Source organism: Protopterus annectens, chromosome 14.part0 (assembly GCF_019279795.1).
Source record: "Protopterus annectens isolate FY-2018-M chromosome 14.part0, PAN1.0, whole genome shotgun sequence".
Classification (NCBI taxonomy): Eukaryota; Metazoa; Chordata; order Ceratodontiformes; family Protopteridae; genus Protopterus; species Protopterus annectens.
The window spans coordinates 407,929,940-407,954,097 of record NC_056748.1 but is presented as its reverse complement, the minus strand read 5'-3'; the positions used below and the strand labels follow the sequence as shown (position 1 = coordinate 407,954,097).

At 38.0% G+C, this 24,158-nt stretch overlaps 1 protein-coding gene across 1 annotated transcript in view; it reads left to right on the top strand.

The window, feature by feature from the left end:
• Positions 1-24,158, top strand: part of DOCK1 (dedicator of cytokinesis 1) — a gene marked incomplete in the record, with an annotated part of 4,741,214 nt that overhangs the window by 909,610 nt on the left and 3,807,446 nt on the right. Inside the window, 1 exon segment of the mRNA XM_044056178.1 lies at positions 20,850-20,974. Coding sequence (XP_043912113.1) covers positions 20,850-20,974 — 125 coding nt within the window.

Genomic DNA, 24,158 nt, shown 5'->3' with positions numbered 1-24,158 from the left:
AGCCTAGAACAAACTAAAACATAAAAACTCATACAGAAGACATCGGCAACTGAGACTGGACTTTATTATTAAACCTAAACACCCATACACTTTCCATAGAAGCTCCCAATAGTACATTCAGACCCCCAACTGGACACATTCTTCCCTGTAATTTCTCAGTTCTGCAATCCAAACAGAAGTCATTGGTTAACTAATATATTGAAATCCCTTAAAAATTTAGAGTTTATGTACAGCAGGCATGGAAAAATAATCCTTTCCTAGCATTAGTCAACAATATGTCTAACTCAGAAACCTCACAAAACAAGCAATACAGCAACAACACACACACAGCAATGAAAACATTTCAAAAATACTTAGCAAAATCACCAAAACAGTTAATGAAAGAAGTAAATCAACTCAGGAATGGATATTCAAAACAAATGACAAACAGCTGCACATACTTTCTCTCCCTGTGACTTTTATTATGAATTTTCCAGCCTACCCACCGACTATCTCTCTTTATCCCTCAATTTAAATTTAAATAAGAGACTTAGAACCTCTTCTACAGCAAATAAAACTTACTGACCAATAGGTGATGATGGCTGCTATCCATGATTCGTAATCCATTGCAGGGACGTCTTCAAAATTCCCTGCAATACTAATGCAAAATATGCCTAATTTAAGGAATGTAGCCATTATCGGCTCCATACCAAAGCAGTCTAGCTGTACTAAAATTTCCCTGTAATGTCAAAAGTATTTCACTTATATGCAAAGCAAAAATGTTGGTCTATGTTTATCATAGTCACTCTAGGGAAACTTCTTGTAAAATCATCAGTGCTGAACTCGCACAGTACATCACTGCCTAGAACCTTCCTTTAAACTACACTGGTTGCGGTCCAGCCGTAGCACATTTACAATATGAAACCTACCTGATGAAATATTACTAGGTATGCACAACAGGCCGGCTCACTGGCACCATCTTTATGGGTCTTGCATAAGGATTAAACCTTGTTTATCACATCCTCCTCCTCTATCACTTACTGCAAACAAGTATAATTCCTGATTCCCTACCTTTGTTTCAAAACTTCCTCACCAGTCACCACTTCTCTATAAAAATTCATATCTGAATTTCTCGATCAGACAGTCTTCAAAAAAGGAGTACCACAAAGTTCCATACTTACTCTTCTGTTATCTTCCATCTTTTTTTTAACTTCCCCAACACACCTACTTGATTTCCCCTGCCTTTTCTGTGTAGTTGGCACAGCATTATTATGCATAAATAACTCAGTACCCCACCTTCATGTAGACCTGCATCTCCAACAAAGATGGCTTTTTTAACGCCAATGAAACAAAAACTATTTTTTAGCGTCAGATAAAAATTAAAAAATGCAAACTGCTTTGCATATCTCTGAACACATCTCACCCACAGTAAATGCTGACTCTTTTAAATACCTTGGTACTTAGATTGACCCCTCCATTAATGCGTCCCTCCACTTACACTTTAAAAGGAAAAACATTAACCCGTTCTTGTTTCTGACTTTTTGTATTCTTGGGATGAGGCTGAAATTGCTCTCTTGACACCAGTCCACTACCCTGGCAAGCACATTTTAAATAAATTTTAACATGTGACATCTTTTGAATAGTGCTCAATTTGTGTTGCCTGCTTGTAAATTTACTTACCTTTACTATTTATTTATATTTGTGTTTCTTTGTGTTAGTTTACTGAGATAGTACAGCTGTTTTGGCTGAATAGCTAAGATTAGAATCATCTGCATGATGAATAAGAGTGGCATGAGTAGTAATATGTTGAGTGTTGATGAAAAGACATAATAGTAAGAGACCCCGATAGAGATCTTTGAGGGACACCAACAGAGGTGGGTAATAGAGTAGTCCTGTTCCCACATAACTGGGTGTTGTATATTAGAAAGATAGTTTTGGAACCATTTTAGAGATGATGCACATAAACCTAATGAGGACACTTTAAGAAGTAGATTGTGGTAGCAGCAGTATCAAAGGCTATTTATAGATCAAGAAAAGTAGTGGAAACAAAATTATCTAAATGTGTGTTATGGTTGCTTGAGATTCTGTAGAGCTGAAGTATTTAAACACTGGTTAGGCCTAAAACCATGTTGTGTGGAGGAAAAAAATATCAGTGATGTATTTCAAAAGGTATGAAAGTACACATCTCTCTCAAATTTTAGATAGATGTGACACAATTGCAATGCAGCTATAGTTAGAGAGATCAGTGGTAGTCTCACCCTAATGGAAAGGTATGGTAGAACTTTGTCCAAAGTTCTGATTCATAGGTTTCTTTGATAGAGTGGTTAACGAGTGCCACAAATGGTTAAGCAGGTGCATCAGTACTGATTTTAATGTATTCATGGGGAAGTTGATCAAGAACAATTGTACATTTAAGTTTGCTGAGGTATTTTTGATAACAGAGGTAGGAACAGCTTGGACTGAGAAAGTTTTGCTAGAATTAGTTATTGGTGGCAGATTATGACTTGGGGTTGCCATTGTTTTGGGCTAATAAAGGTACTGCTTGAATAAAATGTTGGTTTGTGTGTTGTATTATTACATGTTATGATGTATATGGAGTGGCCTTGGATAATTTTACCTGGATTCAATAGATTGTTTATTGAAGACCAAAAGAGTTTAGGATTAGACTTTATTTTCTTGAAATTTAGTATAATGTGTGTTGTCATTTTAAGACATCTTTTCCTATCTTTCTAGAGAGAGAGAGAGAGAGAGAGAGAAAGTGAGCCTTTGGTCCTTATGGTACAGTATCAGAATGGAGCTTCAGATGTTTACATTCATGATGGTGTAATGGCTATATTCTTGTTATTGGGCTTATGCATCCCTTGCAGCTGTCTTCATTTATTCTCTTGACTTTTGGGGGTTCACATTTTGCCTATGCCAGAGTAGTTGGTCTATATAGTATCCCATGGTAATTGACCATTGTTTTTCCTTCAGAGATTTCAGTCAGATTTCTGTCACATGTTAGTAAATCAAAAAAATGTGGTGGTTAGATCCTTATTAGTATATTTAACACTTGTAGCTGTGTTTAACTGTTTTATCTCTGGACCAAGGGAGCCCGCAGGATTTTTTGCAGGGGGGTGCAAACCCAGAGCCCCACCCACATAGCTCACCCCGCCCCCTGCCAACACAGCCCCGCCCAAGTCCACCCACCCCAAGCCCCGCCCACACAGCCATTCCAGTGTCCCATTACTTGGCTATTTCTCCCCATTTACTGTAGACACTGTTCAAATCTGTGTGCATACTGTTTTATGCTTTAGTTCTACAATGATTACAGGCAGTTGGATTTAATTTACAACTTTTATTTCAAACATTATAGCCCAAACACTGAGACATTTACTAAACCTAAACAAAGCAATAGTCTTATAATGAAAACAGACTTGGCATTAAAGCTTCTCTACTTTTGAAACTCACATTCAATGAAACAGCATTGAAACCCACATTCAAAGAAAATGCATCTGGCCAGTGGCAGGTTATTTACCTTTGAACTGTTTTCAAGCAATAGGCATTTACAACTTTTATTTCAAACATTATAGCCCAAACACTGAGACATTTACTAAACCTAAACAAAGGTCTTACAATGAAAACAGACTTGGCATTAAAGCTTCTCTACTTTTGAAACTCACATTCAATGAAACAGCATTGAAACCCACATTCAAAGAAAATGCATCTGGCCAGTGGCAGGTTATTTACCTTTGAACTGTTTTCAAGCAATAGGCTCCTTGCACACCGTTAGGGCCATGCAAAAGTTATTTGATTTACCTGATTGTATTAATTATAATATATAATTGAATTATATCCCTTGTATTATACAGCAGCACTTGTTTGAGTGACTCTGCTGAAGTAAAAGTAATCTGAATAATTCCACATTAAAGATATTTGAAACTAATGAAGATGTTGTTGCTAGAAAACAACTATATATTTCAGTGTTTCATCTACAAATTCAGTGCCTGTTGCCGTCAAAGAATAAATTGCCTATGTTAAATTAAAAAAATGGTAAGCTGGTATATTGCAATAGAAAATGGATGACAAGCTGAAAAACAGGTTCATAGTTATTAGGCATCTCATCCAAAGGAGGACATCCTGAGGACTGCAGCATACAAATGTATATGCTGTAGGAATAGAACCTCAAGCCTTTACATTAAGATGCAAGTATTCTACTTGTGGTGCTACTAACATAGCTTTAAAACTTTATACCACAATAGAGATACCATTTGCTAAACAAAACCGTTGCACATTGTAAATAGACTTGGCATGAGCAGCAGTGAACTTAGCTTCCCTTAAAACTCACAGTTCCTTGAAAATGCACTTCAAAATTCCACCTGTTAACTCTAACTTGGGCATTTCACTTTCTCACAAACATACCACACCCCTCAAGGCCTCAACCTTAGTGCAAGAAATCTGGACAAAGCCTAAAATAAATAGGGACAGATTATAAATATGGCTCTCAGAAACTTAGAAAATTGCAAGAATAACAGGATTTGTGTTGGTATGCATTTTTCTAAACTACATGACATCTAAAACTGAAATGTCTCATTTAGCAACTTCAATCCTTTTTAGGAGGAATATGGGGCAAAAATCTGGACAGCTGAGGGGTATGCTACCTCCCTCTTATACACACACCAAATAATTCTGGTCAGACAAATTAGTTCTGGGAAGGTTGCACTGAACGGCACCGTGCTTGAGCTGAAGTGGGTGAAATCCTGGTAGCCAGTGATAACTGATCTGCAGCTCAGCAATGTGGAGCATTAAAGCATTTTTAGCAGAGCATTGTTTCATCACTACCTATTGTGTTTGCACATAAGCTGTAGTTATTTTAAACATTTGCCTTTTTTGATTACTACAGAGTACATTTACCCACCAGAGCTATTGTGTTTTGACTTCAGTGTGGAGCTAGTTGTTGCAGGGCTTGGCTTTTAAGTAAGGTAGCAATGCTTATTTACCATATACCATTAAAGCCACCCTGACCCAACTACAAGTGTACTAACACACAGACACTGCTATAAGACACTGGTCTGCAATAAAATGTAATGAGCTTCTGAAAATACTGTAATCCTGTCCTTTTATTACAATGAATATAAAATACTTCGAAATAAGGTAAAAAAGCTCATAATCTTCGACCGACAAAACTACTTTTCCACACTTCAAAATAATAAAATCAAACCCTCAGAAATTTTGGAAAGGTATCTCTACTCTACTTAACCCCAGCAAACCAGATACCCCTACCCCAGACCCAAACGCTCCTGACCAAGACTTGGCTACCCAATTTAACTCTTTTCATTGAATCCATTTCCAAATTAACGTCATCTTTCTCTAACACCACTACATTCTCCAAAACTCCCTTACCATCCCCAACCATCTCTACCCCACTCTGCTACTACTTCCTCATTCCCATCTACTAACTCCCATCCCTCCACTCCTCCTACTCCTACTACTTCATCAGCTTCATCTGCCCCTAATTCTCCCTCTTCAGACTCCTTTTTTCTCATTTAAACCTATACCCACTTCTACTATAAAGAAATTCCTTATGAAACTGAAGCCATGCACCAGTGCTCCTGATAACATCCCTTCTTACTTTCTTAGCAAAGCTGCTGAAGCAATCGCTTACCCTATTAGCATTTTAATCAACTGCTCTATCCAAGAATGTATAGTACCCCAAGTCTGGAAAAGGGCCTTTATCATACCTCTACATAAAAGGTGGCAACAACAACAATGTTACTAATTTCCACCCCATCGCTATTCTGTCCCCATCTCTAAACTCCTAGAAAAGTGTATCCAACTTCAACTCCTTCCACATCTCTTAGATAATCACCTACTAACTCCCACACATGGATTCAGACCACATCATAGCACTATGACCGCCCTCCTCTCCTTCCTTGAAACTGTAAATAAAGCCCGCAACTCTGGCCAAATTGTTTCTACCCTACTACTCGATCTCTCTAAGGCCTTTGACACTCTCTCACAGCTGCTACTAACTAAACTTTCTAAACTTAACCTATCTCCCTCCTCCTTGAACTGGTTCTCCAGCTACTTATCTAACAGATCTCAAGCAGTCAAATGGAAAAAGGCCACCTCCTCATTTCTAAATACTCCTACTGGGGTACCCCAGGGCTCTATACTGAGTCCCCTTCTCTTCAATATATTTATAAATGATTTCCGCAACTCTATCCCATTCTCAGACATCATCCAATATGCCGATGATTCTGCTATTATCTGCGCTGCCACCTCTATCCCCTCACTCCTAAAACTGACTCAAGATGCTTTTACAACAACTGAGCAATGGATGAAAAGGAATCACCTAGCACTCAATGCCTCTAAAACTAAATTAATGTTATTCACCCCGTCTAAGGCAACTTCTTTCAATATAAACACATTCCACATCTCTAGACAAAATAATCTACCCCTGGAACTGGTGTCTGAGACCAAGTTACTTGGGGTCCAAATTGATAACCAGCTCAAATTCAACTCCCACCTACAGTTAAATATCAAGAAAACCCATCAAAAACTAGGTATGCTTTACCGACAAAATCATTACCTTACACCTGCTACCAAAATCACCCTCTACCTCATTTCTTATCCCCTCCCTTCTCTATGGAGCTCCACTCCTAACTAATCTACAGACCTCTCTAAAAACACAACTTTCCTCTTGCTACAAGAAAATTGCCAAGTTCGCAACCAACCACAAGTCCTCCACCCACCACTGTTCCTCTCTCCAAAAACTAAAAATGGCTAGAGCTACCCAGTTATCTCACATATACTCAACTAAATCTTGCACATAAGCTCATTTTCAACCCCTCCCTTTGTCCCTCCCTTTCATCAGCCTTTAAAATGCACCTTCCTGCTAGAGTATTAAGGTCCAACAATCAAAATCTATTAGAAGTATATAAACCAACTAGTCCCCCAGGCAAAAATCTTCTGTCTTATGGCCTTGCATGCCTTTGGAACTCCCTACCATCTTCCATTCGCACCACCCCCAACCATTTTATATTTAAAAGATCTCTTCACTCACATCTAGTATCCCAGTGGGAAAGCTCTTGCTCCCACCCCACATAACTAACACTTGCAAACTCCATCTTCTTTCTTCCTCTGTTTCCTCCTGCAACTTTCCTAATTACCCAACCTAACTCATACATATTATTATTCCTACAATAATCAGAAAGAATATACTAGGCCACACTTCCCAAGTATTGCTTCCCTAATACGTTATTGCTTCTCGGTACTTTTGTGCATTGCTTCCCAATATGTTATTATTCCTCAATATTGTCATGAAATGCTTCCAAATATGTTATTTCTCAGTGCTTTTGTGCTAAATTTCCCATTAGTCTGTATTACCTATTAATTTCATCACTAGATTGTACTCGCTCTAGTTGTATTATTTGCAAATTGTTATTTCTTGTATCATTAACTTCTGTGTAATTGTATAATTTGTATATCTATTAATAACCTACTTAGTTTTGGAGCTTTTCTCCCCAGGACTCCATTGAAAACGGGTTCATTTGGCCCAATGGACTATCCTGGCAAACCAACTGCAAATAAAATAAATAAAACTGTCATATGCATTTCAATACCCAAGGCGTATACATTATCTAGTCATGTAAATATTCTCTGCATGGCAACAACGAAAAGGCTTTCAATGCTGGTAATTCTTTAACAATATACTTACTAAAGCTTACTTGCATCTTACAATATCCGACAAGCTTACTAAAGCTTACTTGCATCTTACAATCTCCGACAAGCTTACCTGATGTTCATTAAACCATGGCTACTTAAACAGAGCAACAGGGCACTGCGACAGCATACAGTTCCAGAATAAGAAGCATAAATCAACAGTACAAAAATCTGATAGAAAACCAGAACATTTTGCAAAATCAAGGACAGATGAAAAGCCACGGTCGTATTTGTGATGTACTTTGGATGGGGAAATACTCTGCACACTTACACTGCATAACTGCTCCTTGCCTTCCATGGACACATCCAGAGCCACTACAATGGGGAGTGGGGTGCAATAAGTATGTCACAATTTGAAATGTCTCTGGCTGACAGTGATGGATCTGACACTCATACCTCTCAACTTCAGAGCAAGAAATCTGGACAAAGCCATACATAGAACTAGAAGTGTGACACAAGCCCAAAAATAAGGCCAATTTTTAAATATTGCTCTTATAACTTAAATAGAACAGGTAGATCTTGCATTAGTACAAATTTTCTGAAGGGTATGAAATCTGAAACTCAAATGTCTGCCATTATTTTCTAACTTCAATCTTTAATGACTTGCCACTAATTTGCCAGAAAACCACAATTTTATGAAAACGGACCAAAATGTGATGCAAAATACCTGTCAAAAAGGGACACCTTTTAATATTAACAGTTAACTTGAAGCAGCTAACAAAATAAGAGCATCCACATGCATTTCTGAAATAAAGGTAATCTATAAGTGATCATTACAGTTATATATAATTGTAAACCCTCCACATTTTCTTCCAAAATTGCCATTTTGGAGGATGGATTATTAGGGGAGAGCAACATTTTGAGCCAGAATTGGGGACAATTGAGATGTTTGGATATTCCTAATCTACAAAGTGATTTGCACGTACCTCTCAACCTCTTAATGCAGGAAATCTGAACAAGGCCAAATATACTGGGGAACATACAAACACTACCAAAAATTGCTCTTGTATAAACGTAAAGACAGTCTTGCATTAGCATGCATTTTTCTGAAGGTTATGACATCTGAAACTCAATGTCTGTCATTTAATGGCTTCATTCCTAAATGATTTGCTAGAAAATCACAAATTTGAGGAACAAACCAAAAATAAGCAGCAAATATGTATTCATTCTGCAAAGATATGGACAACTGAGAGGTATAGTTCAACCGGGGCTGTCTGAGCTTGCTACCCCCCCTCACAAAATCATGGTCAAATGGAGCCTCCCCCCTGCAGCCATTCCAATGTCCCATTCCTTGGTTATTTTGCCCCATTTATCATAAACACTAATGTGCATACTGCTTTACTTCTCACGATGATTTAGGATTTCATTTGAAAGTTTTATTTTGCATTTTACAGCACAAACCCTAATACATATCTGTTAAAGCAATGCAGTCTCACAATGAAAATAGACCAACATTAAAACTTCTCTGCTCTTGAAACTCGCATGCATTGAAACAGCACTGAAACCCACTTTCAGAGAAAATACATTTTGCCAATGGCAAATATTAACTCTGGGCTGTCTACAAAATCATAGGCCCCTCGAACATAACATACACGTGCTCTTTGATACACCTTCCTGACTGTATTACATTATATTCCTTGTACAATGCAGTACAGTTGTTAGAGGGCATTTTAAATTTATTGTTTTGAACATTTTTCCAGTAAACAATGAAACAAAAAGCATCCACCAATGACAAAACTGCCCAATTCAGAACATTTCCATCATAAAAAGTCTGCTCAAGTCCACCAGTATCAGTAAAAAATATACACAATCTCTGAAGTAGTAAACTCCACATTGAAAAAATTTGTAACTAATAAAGAGGTTGCTGCTAGCAAACACTTTATATGTCATTGTTTAATCTACAAATAAAGTGCCTGTTACCCTTGAAGAATAAATTGCTTTTATTGCATGCAATAAAAACATGAAAAGCTAGTAATACCGCAGTAGGGAATGGATAGCAAACTGTTAACAGGTTCATAGTTACTGGGTATCTTTGCCTGCAGAATCCACCCCCTTTACAACACAATACAGCATCAGCAAAGCATTTACCTACTGTGGGAGTAGAACCCACAGCCTTCAGCATCTAAAGCAAGTACACTATCTGTTGTGCTATTAACAATGCAAGCAGACTAAACACAAGCAGCACTAAACTTTTGCTCCCCTGCAGCTCTCAGCTCCTTGTAAAATCTACTCGACACTCAGCTGTATCTCTGAACTTTTCAGCACAAGAAATCTGGAAAAAGCCAAAATTTATTTGGGGGGGGGGACAAAAGGCCAAAAACCAGGGACACATTTTAAACATTGCTTGTATAATGTTTGAAAGTTGCTAGAATAAAATGCTGCGTTACCACCATACATTTCACTGCCACGTCTTGAACCCAGGGGACCCCGTGCAAAACAATCAGAGCAACATACCACTACGCCAAATCAACTGTTTTGTGAAAGAGGAAGACTGAAACTTAAATAGCTACCATTTAGTGAATTCAGTTCTCACTATAGCACAGCTGTCAGCCTCTTAGCACAAAAGACCTGAACAAAGCCAATAATGGGCGACTACTACAACCACCAAACATTCAGTGAATTCAGTTCTCACCATAGCTCTCAACCTCTTAGCAAATAACACCTGGACAAAGCCAGTAATGGGAGAATATAGCCCCCAAACATATTCAGTGAAATCAGTTCTTACCATAGCTCTCAACATTAGCAAAAAACCTGGATGAAGCCAATAAATACCTGAACAAAGCCAATACTGGGTGAATACAGCCCTCAAACATATTCAGTGAATTCAGTTCTTACCATAACTCTCAACCCTAGCACAAAACCTGGATGAAGCCAATAATGGGGGGAATACAGTCCCAAACACTACCTAAACAAAGCCAATACTGGGTGAATACAGCCCCCAAACATATTCAGTGAATTCAGTTCTTACCATAACTCTCAACCCTAGCACAAAACCTGGACAAAGCCAATAATGGGGGGAATACAGTCCCAAACACAGGGATACATTTCAAATATCCATCTTGTACACTTAGAAAATTGCTAGAATAAAAGCTTTTGTTACCATGCACTTTCTGAAGAATATGAAGTCTGACAAGTGTGTCCATTTTTTAACTTTTGTTAACCAGGTAAGTCTGACTTTGAGAGACAACAAAAAAGCTAAGTTTTAGCAGAGGCCCAGGGAGAAACACTCCAGACAGCCAAGAATAAAACCAGAGAACATGTAGCTGTCAGGCAACAAGGACACAAATGCAAAAACCACAGATTTTATGAGGAACAGAAAAAGTATGAGGGAAAATCCTGCAACGTTTTTACAAATGGTGGTGGGTAGGGAATTCAGGCTCTTGCCACTTGGGCCCAAGGTACAGGGTTCAAGCCTTATTCACTACCCACCACCATGTACACCTGGGGCATTTTACACACACACACACACACACACACACACACACACACACACACACACACACACACACACACACACACACACACACACACACACACACCTCTCTACCTGAAAGTGTCCCATCTTCCTTCCGTTCGTTTCAGGTCCCGCTGCCGCTTGCTAAGTGTCAGGTCCCGCTCCCATCTTCCGTTTGTTTCAGGTCCCGCCTGTGTGAGTTCCCGCTCACAAACCTCTAACTGACAGCGATGATGTCAGCACGCCTGCGACTGGACTATTTGGACTTCTTTCTTCTTAAAGGAGAACGTACGTAAAAAAAAAAAAAAAAAAACTTTTTTTTGTAATTATCTAGCCGATTCCAGGGGGGGTGCAAGTGCACCCCCTTGCACCTGCCTGCGGGCGCCCTTGCTCTGGACTACTTTGTTTTGGGAAGACAGTGAATAATAGAGTCATAGAATAAAAAGGGGGATACAGTGTATTTTTTTCCTGGACATCTGCAACCAAAAGAGTGCTTTTATTTTTGTCTGGCGATGGCGTATGTTTGTTGGAAAAAGAACAGTAATTTTCTTTGTTTTATGTTTTTTTAGCCAGTGAATGAAATGGTTCATGGAGCCTTTTTCAACATTTCCTGGAGTATAAGAGAGTGGCAGTGCAATACAGATGGACAACAATAGTGTACATAATTTTCTGGACTATCTACATAAGTGATGGTTATTAATATTCATGAAATATGAGAATAGTGCACGGTAGTGTCAAAATTTGAGACAACGCAACCCTTGTTTGCTGACTTTGTAACCTGGAACAAGTTGGTTAACTAGACATTACTTTTTGGCAACTGGGAATTTGGGCTAGCCTCCTCAGTGGTCCCCTGGATTGCAAGACTAGTAACTACCTATGAACTTGTATACCACAGACAAACACGCTTGAAAAGTTTCAAGACTACTTACATAAAAAGTTGCAAATTATCTATTGCTGTTCTGTTATTACCATGTGTAATATTGGGTATGGCTAAATGGTTAAGGTGTTCGCCTTACAAACACAAGGTGTAGGGTTTGATTTTTATATGGGATAATTGGCTAGGCATAACATTCCCCAAAAGGGCAGTTAGCCTAATGTTAACCCACGAACTTACTGGGAAAATGGTGTCCTCTAAAAATATTCATAAATGCAAGTAAACTTGACTTCATGCAGGGTGTAAATATGTCCTGTATAGACCATCTCAAAGCCCTATCCCTGAACTTGGTCCCTTATGGAATACAGATGGGCGATCTATACGCAACCTTCAAGACATTCTCCGATATAGCCCTGATGGATCTGTTACACATTAGCTAGCAAACAACACTAGCATTACCTGATCTAAGATCAGATCCTCATCTGTGACATAAACAGTACATGTGGGAGGGACCGGTATAGTCCAGAGATTACCCTTTCTGTGGAACAGACTCCCCATTTATGTGAAGCAAAGCTATTCCCTAAGCCTATTCAAATGAGGCAGGGAAATCACCAATTTAAATTATAAAACCAAACTCCAAAGATGACACCACAGCTTCTGGTAGCAAAATTATTTAATGAAGTTAGCACTTTCACGTTCTTCCACTGAACGTTTCATCAGACAATCACAAATCTACCCCTTGCTTGTCACATGTGGACCTTATGGACAGTGGCAGTTTGTAGATCAAACGAAATACTGGCAAAAAGACACTAAAAAAACAAAAACTAAGCCAACAAACAGAGACGAAAAGCCCACAGACTGCAGCAAGGATACACAAAAATGCGTTTAATTTAAGTGCTTTTCGTTGCTCAAATGAAGCAACTTCTTCAGAAATAAACACACATTTTACAAACAAAAATATATAAGTAATTGGTACAGTCACATTGTAAATAAATCAATTGAAATCAGTTAAATAAATGCATAACTGAATAAGCCTCACAAGTGCTTTGAAGCTACATACACTGAAAAATCAAAAATTCCTATCCATCAATTGTTAAAATATAAAACCTGTTTATAATGAAACTAAATATTATGAAAACAATACTAATAGTGATTTCAAGGGGATGTCTACCTCACAAATCTTTAACAAGAAGTGGAATGCTAATTATCCGTCACACTACATAAGAAGTCAGAAATGATTACCGTTTCAGACTTCTAAGTTTTAACAAACATCCGATGTTACAAGCATCATTTAAACCAGGAAAAGAAAATGCATTTAGGCAAATTTGCCATGCAAATCGGTACCCTACTGGTCTCGTTCCAGATTCATTGTTTCATCTGGAACTCAATTCTCTTTTTGACCAACAAGGGTTTGATCTAATGCAGCTAAAAATTAAACACTATCTTTTGCATATTGACATTTTATCCAACAAAATGTCCGTGTTGAACAATGACATTGTTTCAGATATGACTTTTTCAGATACAAGTATGACTATGATCGTTCCTTTCTGAGTATTAACCAACTATTAGGATGAAAGTGAATAAAACCAAAAAAATAAAAAGGGATCGGGTGGCTTATGACAATGGCACTGCCTACCCTAAGCCATCTTTTTCCCAAGTTTCTAACATAGTCAACATTTCTTCTTCTGTTCAACAACAAAATAACAATCATGACTTTAATGGGACACCTAATAGTGAAGTTAACCATACTGTAGTTAGACGTAGCGAATGTATTCGCAGTTATAGCAACAATCATGGTCCCAACCATCAGCAAAATGTCAAGAATCAATAAACATTCGCCAGTGATGAAACTGAAAATTTTCAGAAGGCTGCAGGGGCGATTCCAAAGAACAAGCACTTCAAACAGAATCGGAAGAACAATCAGCGCAATTTCAAGCGCAGGAAACAATACCCAATGACACTACTGTACCTAATATATTAACTAACTCAGATGGGGACTTTAACATTTACAATTTTTCTTTGTTTTCAATTGACCCTATCTTAGTTAACTTTTTGGTAAAAGGTAGTACATTTGTGCCTTCTAAATCATTGAATCTTGTTCAAACAGTTACGGATTTAAAACTTTTCGTTAGGAAGTTGAACTTTAATTTATTATTTGGTAACAACAACATTAGGAACCAAATATTGAGGGTGCCTATTACTTTAAATTCCCAGATACACCCAACCTTAAAGATGTTCGACCATGTATGTGAATTAGATTTTAGATTCTTATTGAATTCTCACAACATTATTACATCTAAAAAAAATATACAACAAGAACTCAGAAGAACATTCACTACTACAACCTCTGAGAGCTTCTCGAGTTTGGGTAGTTCAACCCGATAAGGTAGGGGGACTTGTTATATTTGATCAGACAGATTATGTTGAGAGAATGCATAAATTGTTAGACGATGTAGCATATTCAAAGGCATCACTGAATGAAGTTAAAATCAGTTGCAATAGAATAAAAGGTTATCTCAATGATTTATTTATAGAGGCAACAATTGATATTAACACATTCAACTTTATGTCTACGCCTTGGCCTAAAACCCCAGTTATGTTTGGTATACCCAAAATTCATAAAGATACGTCGAACCCAACAATGAGACCATTGATTGATGGGAGAGGATCGATGACATACCCTTGTGCTAAGGTTGTTGACATTATTCTGAAGAAGTACCTTTTGTCTGAATCCCAGGTATGTAAGGATTCATGGTCTTTCTTAGAAAGTATCAATAACTTGGAGTTTAACGATAGTTATAACTTTTAACTATCAAAGTAAAAGATCTTTATACCTCAATCCCTCATTTAGAAGGGATAGAATGGGTTAGCCTTTTACTTAAATCCAAGAATGCAACAACGAATGAAATAACTTTGGTTGAATCTTGATTAGATATTATTCTTACTAACAATTACTTCCTGTTTGATCAAGAATTTTATTTACAAAAACAGGGCGTAGCTATGGGGTCGCCTTGTGGTGCCAGTTTTGCCAATTTCATTATGGCATACTGGGAGAGGAAGTTCATTTTCAACATTCCCCACCACAAGGCAGACCTCATATTGTTCATACGATTTTTGGACGATATTTTCATCCTGTTCAATGGCGACTATACACAGGCGATGTCCTTCATTTCTTATCTGAACACCACCACCGAATTTTTTAAATTTACAGCAACATTCCACAAGGACACAATAGATTGTTTAGATGTTAAGTTATTGAAGGATAGGACCAACAATAGATATGTATCCAAGATATTTAGGAAACATACGTATTGTAATTCCTTCCTTCATCTCTCAAGCTGCCATACGTTTTATCAGAAATGATCAATCGTCAAGGGGCAATTGATTAGAGCAGCAAGGATGACCACACTCGAACTTGATTTCCATGTGGAATGTGATTACTTGAATTCTATGTTTCAACAGCGAGGTTACCCTAGTAACCTAATTCAACCTCTTGTTTGTGAAGTTGTTGAAAAAAGGAGGGCTGGACTCTTGGTTCCTATTCTCCATTCGAACTATGTAGATCAGATTATAGATGTGTCTACTAATGACCTTAATTTACTTAGAGTACAAGGAACCATACAAACAGGAGATTCCAACCTTAAAGACGGTTTTATTACTACTTTTTGTACACATAGTGGTATGGTAAGATTTATTTTATATAAAAATTGGCAGTTCATTACCAATGACAGTGTACTTTTGGATAAATTAGGGTTATTATCCAATATTATTTTCAGGAGAGGCTACAACCTCAAGAACCTTCTTGAAAGTAGGGGTAACGGGACTACAGCTAGAAACACAGGGATGCATTTGTGTGGTAACTGTAGGATGTGTAGATTTATTGAGGTTGGTAATACTTTTTCTATCAACCACGACAAGTTTAATATTAAATTTAAACTTAATTGCAATTCCAAACTTGTCATGTATGTAGCTGTGTGTTTGCTGTCCTGCATTCTATGTGGGTAAAACCGAGCATAGACTGCGGGACAGTGTTTATGAACACACTTAAGCAATTTCTATGAACAAAATAGGCAACCCTTTGGCAAAACATGTTAACCATTATGAAGGACATAGGTTTATGTTTAAAGCCATTGATCAGATTCAGGTAGATATGAGAGGGGGGCCCTTTAATTTACTTTTAGAACGTGAACTTGCATGGCAAATACGCCTAAATACATTTTCTTTTCCTGGTTTAAATGATGCTTGTAACATTGGATGTTTGTTAAAACTTAGAAGTCTGAAACGGTAACCATTTCTGACTTCTTATGTAGTGTGACAGATAATTAGTATTCCACTTCTTGTTAAAGATTTGTGAGGTAGACATCCCCTTGAAATCACTATTAGTATTGTTTTCATAATATTTTGTTTTATTATAAACTGGTTTTATATTTTAACAATTGATAGGAATTTTAGATTTTTCAGTGTATGTAGCTTCAAAGCACTTGAGGCTTATTCAATTGTGATGTATTTATTTAATTGATTTCAATTGATTTATTTACCATGTGACTGTACCAATTACTTATATATTTTTGTTGGTAAAATGTATGTTTATTTCTGAAGAAATTGCTTAATTTTAGCAACGAAAAGCGCTTAAATTAAACGCATTTTTGTGTATCCTTGCTGCAGTCTGTGGGCTTTTCGTCTTGATCTGTTTGTTGGCTTAGTTTTTGCAGTTTGTAGATCCCCTAAGTCACAGGCATATACCAAACCCATTCTAGCCCATAGGCATTGATAATTGGGGCATTAACACCAAAGCTTAAAAAGGCTGTGTGAGGCCGTTAGCCTAGTAAAGTCCTGAAATCCTTTGTAAAGAAAACAGGTGTATTACTAGTCATTGTTGCATATATTGGGGGAGTATTCTTTAAGTCTTTAACATAAAAATCTAGTGCCTTACATCACCTGTCTACACAAGTGCCCATCTTTTTGGAAAGGTAAAGGTTCAAAAAGAATAAGGAACACCTTGAGATGTATGTCACTCCCTTGTGCAACTTTTGTCAGTATCAAAGTTGAAAGTCTAAGCCTTCTTCACAGGAGTTTGGCTAAAACTGGATGTAATGATTTATAGTTACATTCAAGTCAAAAGTAACTCTACAAGTGCAACTGAATGAAATTACATTACTCCAGACTCTGTGTGTAAACATGTAACAATATACATCAATTCACATTACCATAATTAGACATTCCTACTGCATAAAATTTACCGTTTTACATATCAACAGACATTTACTAAGCTAGAGAGAGACCGTATTTATTGTACAGAATTCCACAGCTGCTACTTATTGCACAGGATTCTGTTGGCAGTAGTCTAAGGAAATACAATATTTCTTGCACAGAAATTTCACAGATGTTACTTATTGCACAGGATGCTGATTTAGCATCAGAGGATATTGCACAGAAATCAGATTATACTCTTAGATTAATTGCACTGACTATTTAAGACTCTGTAAGATTATTGTACATTAATATGCTTCTCACTCTTCATATTACCTACTGTCCCTGATGTAAAGCAAGATGCAAGCTGCTGTTGGAGTTCAGTAGCCTGATGGCCAGGGAATAGAGGCTTCTGCTAAATTTGTCCATTTTGCAATGTATGCTTTGATATTGTCTCCCGGATGTCTGGTGCTGGAACAGTCCATGTGTAGGATGAGTGCAGGTCATGACTATTTTCCTGGCTCTGTTGAGACGGTGAGATTGGTACAAGTCTTGAATAGATGGTAGAGTGGTTCTGGTAATCTTTTCTGCTGCTTTTACTACTCTTTGGAGGGATCTTTGGTAGAGCAGTTGCCATACTAAGCCGTAGAACTGTTTGTCAGGATGCTCTCAATTGTGCCCCTGTAGAAGGTCATGAGAACAGGGGCTGGTAGATTTGCTCTTCTCAAACTTGGCAGAAAGTGTAGGCATTGCTGTGCTTTCTTGACAATGTAATTTGTGTTCACAAACCAAGACACATCTTCAGAGATGTGCACCCCAAGAAACGTGTTGCTTTTTACCCTCTTCACTGTTTCACCATTGATTGTGAGTGGGGAATGTTTCTTATGGTTTCTTCTGAAATCCAAATTACCTCCTTGGTCTTATTCACATTGAGTGCCAGATTGTTGTTACCACACCAAGTTATTAGTTGTCTCACCTCCTGTCTATAGGCCGTTTCCTCCTCATTGCTAATGAGAAACACAACTGCAGTATCATCTGCGAACTTGATTATATGATTAGAGTTGTACCTGGCAGTGCAGTTGTGCATTAGCAGAGTGAATAGCAGAGGCTTGAGGTACACAAGTGCTCAAGGTGATACTATTTGAAGTATTCTTTCCTACACGTGCTGTTTGTGGTCTTTCAGTAAGGAAGTCCAGAATCCAATTGCACATTGGGGTGCTGACACCTAGTTGTTAGTTCTGTCAGTTGCTGGAGTATGATTGTGTTGAATGCCATACTGAAATCAATGAATAATGTGCACACACAGCCGCAGCTGCTTTCCAGGTGGTCCAACAAAAGATGGAGTGCCAGTAAAATAGCATCTACTATGGATTGATTTGGTTTGTACGCAAATTGGAGTGGGTCCAAGGATGACAGAAGTCTCGATGTTAAGTGGTCCTTGACCAGCCATTCTAGGCACTTCATTACTGTGGCAGTGAAAGCCACAGGGTGGCAGTCGTTGAGGTTGTTTGGTGGAGACTTATTAGGCAGAGGTATTATGGTGGTGGTGGTCTTGAAGCACCTGGGAACAATGGCCTGTTTGAACAGGGTATGGAAAATGTCTGTCGGTACATTTGTCAGTTGCCCAGCACAGTCTCTTATATCAGTACCCGACGCTTTTCTTGTTTTTATCCTTCTCACAGTTCAGTGAACATTGGTTGGATTTAAGCTGAGCACTTCTTCGTAATACCTTGTTGGAGTTTTCATTGGTTTCATGCTGTTTCCTTCTTCATACCTGCTGAAATGTAAGTTGTGCTTCTTCAGGAATTCAGTTTTGCCCTCACACCAAGAAGAAATGGGCTTGTTATCTGTTATGGCCTGAATTCCTTGTCTCAGTTGCCTCGTATCCTTTTTGTCAGAGAAGTGATTTTGGAGTTTCTGACCATATGCCCTTTTCACATCTCACACCTTTTTTTTTTAGGTTTGCCCTAGTGTTTCTTGAGCTAATCCTTGTTTCCCTCCTTGAAGGCAGCATTCCTTACTTTCAGGAGCTCATATACTCTACTTGTGAGACAGGATTTTTGATTGGCCCATGTGATGATGTACTTGTTGACTGTTACATCTACACATTTAGATATGTAACCCAGCACAGACTGTGTACTCCTCCAGGATGGTTTGCTGATTTACGGTGGCTGCCTCTCTGAACATAATCCAGTCTGTGCATTCAAAGCAATCCTGGAGTTCTGATACTGCTCCCTCTGTCTATACCTTTATTTGCTTTTTGGAGGGCTTTCTTCTGGTTAGTAATGGTCTGTATGCTGGAACTAACATAATGGAGAGATGGTCTGAGTTGCCCAGCTGTGAATGAGGCAATGCCTTGAATGCCAGTTTAACACTGGTGTAGACTTTATCCAGTGTATTCTCACCCCTGGTTGCAAAATCCACATGTCAGTAATAGGAAGGACTGACTTCAGGTTGGCCTGGTTGAAGTCTTCTGCTATTATGTGCATGTTTTCTGGATTCTGGTCTTGCAAGTCACTGATCTCCTTGTGCAGGGTAGCCAGCGGCTCATTTGTATTAGCACTGGGAGTGACATATACAGCTGTAATGCTAACACCATTAAATTCAGTAGGCAAGTAGAAGGGTCTTCACTATTATGACATAAACGCTGTTGACATAAACGCTGTTTTCAGAGCAGCGAGTAGAGATTGTGACAGTTAGTACACCATCTGTTGTTTACATAAATACACACCCCTCCCCCACGTGATTTCCCACTGACAGACTGTATCCTGTCTGCTTTGAATAATGGCAACCCTTCCAGATACTGTCATTTATAATAGTGTTTAGCCAAGCTTCAGTGAAAATAAGAATACAAGTGTCTCACACCTTATTTTCAGTAGTTAGCTCCTGTTTTAAGTAGTCCATTTGTTGATCTAATGAGTGAACATTTGCTAGTAGCATGAGTGGAAGTGCAGGCCTGTATGGGCCTGCCTTCAGTCTGGCAGGTATTCCAGCTCGAGAAGCTTTCTTCCTTGCTCTTTCACAAATTTTTCATTTCCTTCTTCCTCTGTGACTGATGGGTGTCATTACTGCTTGTGCAAGGTACTTTGAGTCGTGGTTTAGTAGAATTCCCAGTTTTTGTAGCTCTGAGTGTTGTAGGCCCCACAGGCCCTGCAGACATCAGATCATCAAACCATTTTCACTATGAGCTTCGTTTTCGAATTTCCAGAAGTTTGTCACTAATATAAGTTAGATTACAGTCTCTTTATGTCACTGATTTAGTTTTTTCCTTAAAAATTGACATAGAAGTAGACACATAATGTACATTTTCCTGCCAAGCTGGAGCAGCAATTGCCTCACAGGGTGTCACCATTATTTTTTTATTTTTTTACATTGATTTCTCATTAAGTATTTGCTGGTATATTACGCTAAGTTGTACCTTTTTTGAATGAATTCACCTGATGGGATTAGTAATTTATAAATATTGCAAACCATGAGAAAAAAATATTTTTCCATTCAGCAGTCCACCTGTGGGTGTATTGTTTGGACAGTGTATAGGAATTTGTGGAACTAGAAACCATCAAAACCTTATGCAAATGTAAATATCTCCTAGATTTGTAATGATGTAACTTTGTGACTGATTTATTTTATAAATGATTTTTTTTTCAGGTGATGTTCGCAATGATATCTATGTGACCCTTGTTCAAGGAGACTTTGACAAAGGCAACAAAACTACTCATAAAAATGTGGAAGTAACCTTGTCAGTTTATGATGAAGATGGCAAACGATTAGAGGTATTATTCTTATAAGTAACTTCAATTCTGCTTTTGTTGCATTTTTCCATCTTCATTTGACTTGAATGCTGTTAAGTTTGTCAGATTCATTTTACTGTTGCTGCAAGGATACAAGTACATGTGGGAATACAAGGGTACTTTTGAGAACTAAATCTACCAAATAGCTGTATTAGATTTAAGGAATGTTCTAGACTCCTTACAAACCTTATTGGGTATGGATGAGGTAAACATTTGGAAGTGTAGGAGTAGCTCAGAGCAGAGGAATGGACTTCATGCTAGGTGCTTGCTGCTTTAAATAAGGGTTTATTTCACTATCCTGCATGGTAAGTTGATTTCCTGCTGGCTGTATTCCAGTGTTTAATATCATGGTTTACTGTGAGAATCTTAATTTAATTGTTCTTTTATTTTGACCTATGTTAATAGTTTCTGTGGACAATGCTGAGATCTGTTTGAGTTTGTTAATTTAATTGCTGTTTTGTTTATCTGTCAGTGGCAAATGGCTTTACTTACCATTCAAGCGTTACTGTTATACCTTCTTTTTGTCTGCATTACTACACTGATTATAGCCAGTAACTCCTTTGGAGAGTGTATGAGATCCATCTTTGATTATCAAATATATTGTCAGCTGATTTTGTTTAACTTATTTGCTCAACACTATTTTGATACCTTTTCTGCTTCTTTCACATTATATATTCCGTAGCTGTAATTTGTGGACATTTTACCACTAACTTTACTTGCTTGTCTTGAATGGCAAGACTATTTTTGGCAACTGCAAATCTTTAATCTGTCACTGAGCTATTGAACCTATTGCTGTTCGTGTTTAAGCTCATGAACTCTTGTTTGTACATAGAATTTGGGCTATATTTTACTACAGTATTGAGACACTAAGGAGGAGGTAATGAATGCTGGCTACTGCTATTTGTTATTTTATTGGCTTGTCGTAAATGCGTTTGCAAGCCATAAGATCAGCTTGTTCTGCTGGAAATAATCTGCTAAGCTTTGCTCACTTCTTTGAAGTTCACATTTATCTTGCTCTGCCCTGTCTTAAACAAGAGCATACCATATTGATTAATGTTATCTGTAGAAATATCAACTGCCTGTCAGCTACAATGTTGAATTTCTTGCATAGATTAAAATGCAGCCTTGAACTTGTGGTCTTGTATAGTGCCAATTAGTGTTTTTGTATAGAATTCCTGGGTTATTTTCTTCCTTTCTGCATTTTGAACCTGGTATTGGATCTGGACCCAGAATCCACTGTCAATTCCTTTCTATCAATCCATTGTCACATACTTGTGGGTACTTTGCTGCCAGCATTTGAGTTTCACATAACTTTCCGTGTGAGCTACCGTTCCTAGATTTGATTCACTCCACAGTCTATTTCAACCTATTTTGGAGTGTCTAAGGACATTAACTTGACCTTGGATGCAAACTTTTATGTGCGCTTTATTAGTGCTTTGGTTCTTTTTGGCACCACTGCCATTTCCCTTGGAGTTGGTCCATTTTGCTTTTCCCACAGGCTTCTGTTTTTTTTTTTTTTTTATAGTCTGTATGTATTGCTAGCTTATACATGTTTGAATTCTTTATTTAATTTTTATATTTTGATTTGTATAGCTTATTGGATTAATTTTGGTAGTTTTATTTTATTTTGATGTGTTTGGTTCATTATTTGTCTAGGACTATTTGCTGGTTCTTTATCCCTTTGATTCCCCAAAGCTTCCCAAGAACAATTTGTCATAGGATGCTAGGTATTTAGCGAAAGTGCCAAGCAGGTTTTTATTGCCATATTTCTTTTGGACACCATTGGCAGATTTTTGACTCTCATCAGCGGTGAATAAGATCTATCATGGGGGAAGCCGTGCTGTCAGGCCCATCGTATAGTAATGCGACAGGCCTATCTCATTACTTAGTGATGTACCCTCCGGTCCTGTAATTTATTCAGAAAGGATGGGGAGAACCTACTCTGCTGCAACACTAGTCAGAGTGTTGTGTTCTAATGCTACGGCTGTGTGCAGCAAGTTTGGTGTTGTACCTGAAACATCTGAGCAAGATGTATCTTGTTTTTACAGTTGAGATCTGACTCAAAAAAAAAAAAAAAAAAAAAATGCTGTTCTGACACTTTAAGCATAAGAGTGCTTGGATTTCCGGTGATTATGGTACTTCTGGCCAGAGTAGGCTGTGTGTGGGAGTTGCAGTTTTTCATTGTAAAACTATTGTTTTGAAAGACGTTAACAGCTCCTTTGTGTTTGAAATGAGTGCAGGAGGAAACTGTATTTCCTTATCTTGCAGGTAATGTGTTGCTGTTGTTTTCTAGAGTCCACTGACTGTCTTGGACTTAACGTCCCCTAGGTGAATGATGCTGGAAGACCTCAGTGTTAGATTGACTGAAGAGCCCTTTGCTTTTGTACAAGAATTTCTGTGTGTTGTGAAGGGATTTGGATTTGCTTAGGTTGTTAATGCTGGCAACCCTGTTTTTGACAACTCAGTAGATTTTGTATTTGAGCTCTATTTGTTAACTGGAGTACTGGGATGATCCACTGCAAACACATTCCAGTCACAGCCTGGAGAAGACAGCAAGCACATAATGCAAGTAAGATGCACAAAAAAGAATAGTTTTCGGTACAAATGAAATAACTGTTAAAATAATGCAACAAAATACAAAAATGGTTAAATGTTTTAAATTAAGGCTGTGCAAATGAACAATGTAGTCTTACAAGGATGTGGCAATGAACACACTACATGTTTACAATGCAAAGAAAGATACTTCTTGGGGAACTATAAAAGCAAGTCAGGTTATGCTGTAGAGCTAGTGAATGATATACTGAGTTAATAGGAGTCTGAGTGGATTGAAGAAGGTGAACTGTGTATGAAATGAGATGAAGGTGAAGTTTTGGAGTTAAAAGTTTAACTAAAATTATGTTAGTGGTTACTTCAAGTAGGAACAAGTGGCCCCCTGTCTGAGAGAGGTTAATCTTTTTTCTCTGACTTTATTGTAGAGAGATATGTTGCAGATTTCTGCAGGGATAGACTTTCCACAAGCCCAGATAGCGAATGCATGGACTGTAAGTCCAGTCACTAACTGGGCAGCTTCAGCTTGTTGGTGAGGTGTTTCCTTAGTGGCAAGTCTGTGACTAGGAAGAGTGGATTCTTTCTAGACGTTTTTATGGACAAGGGTGAGAATTAAAAG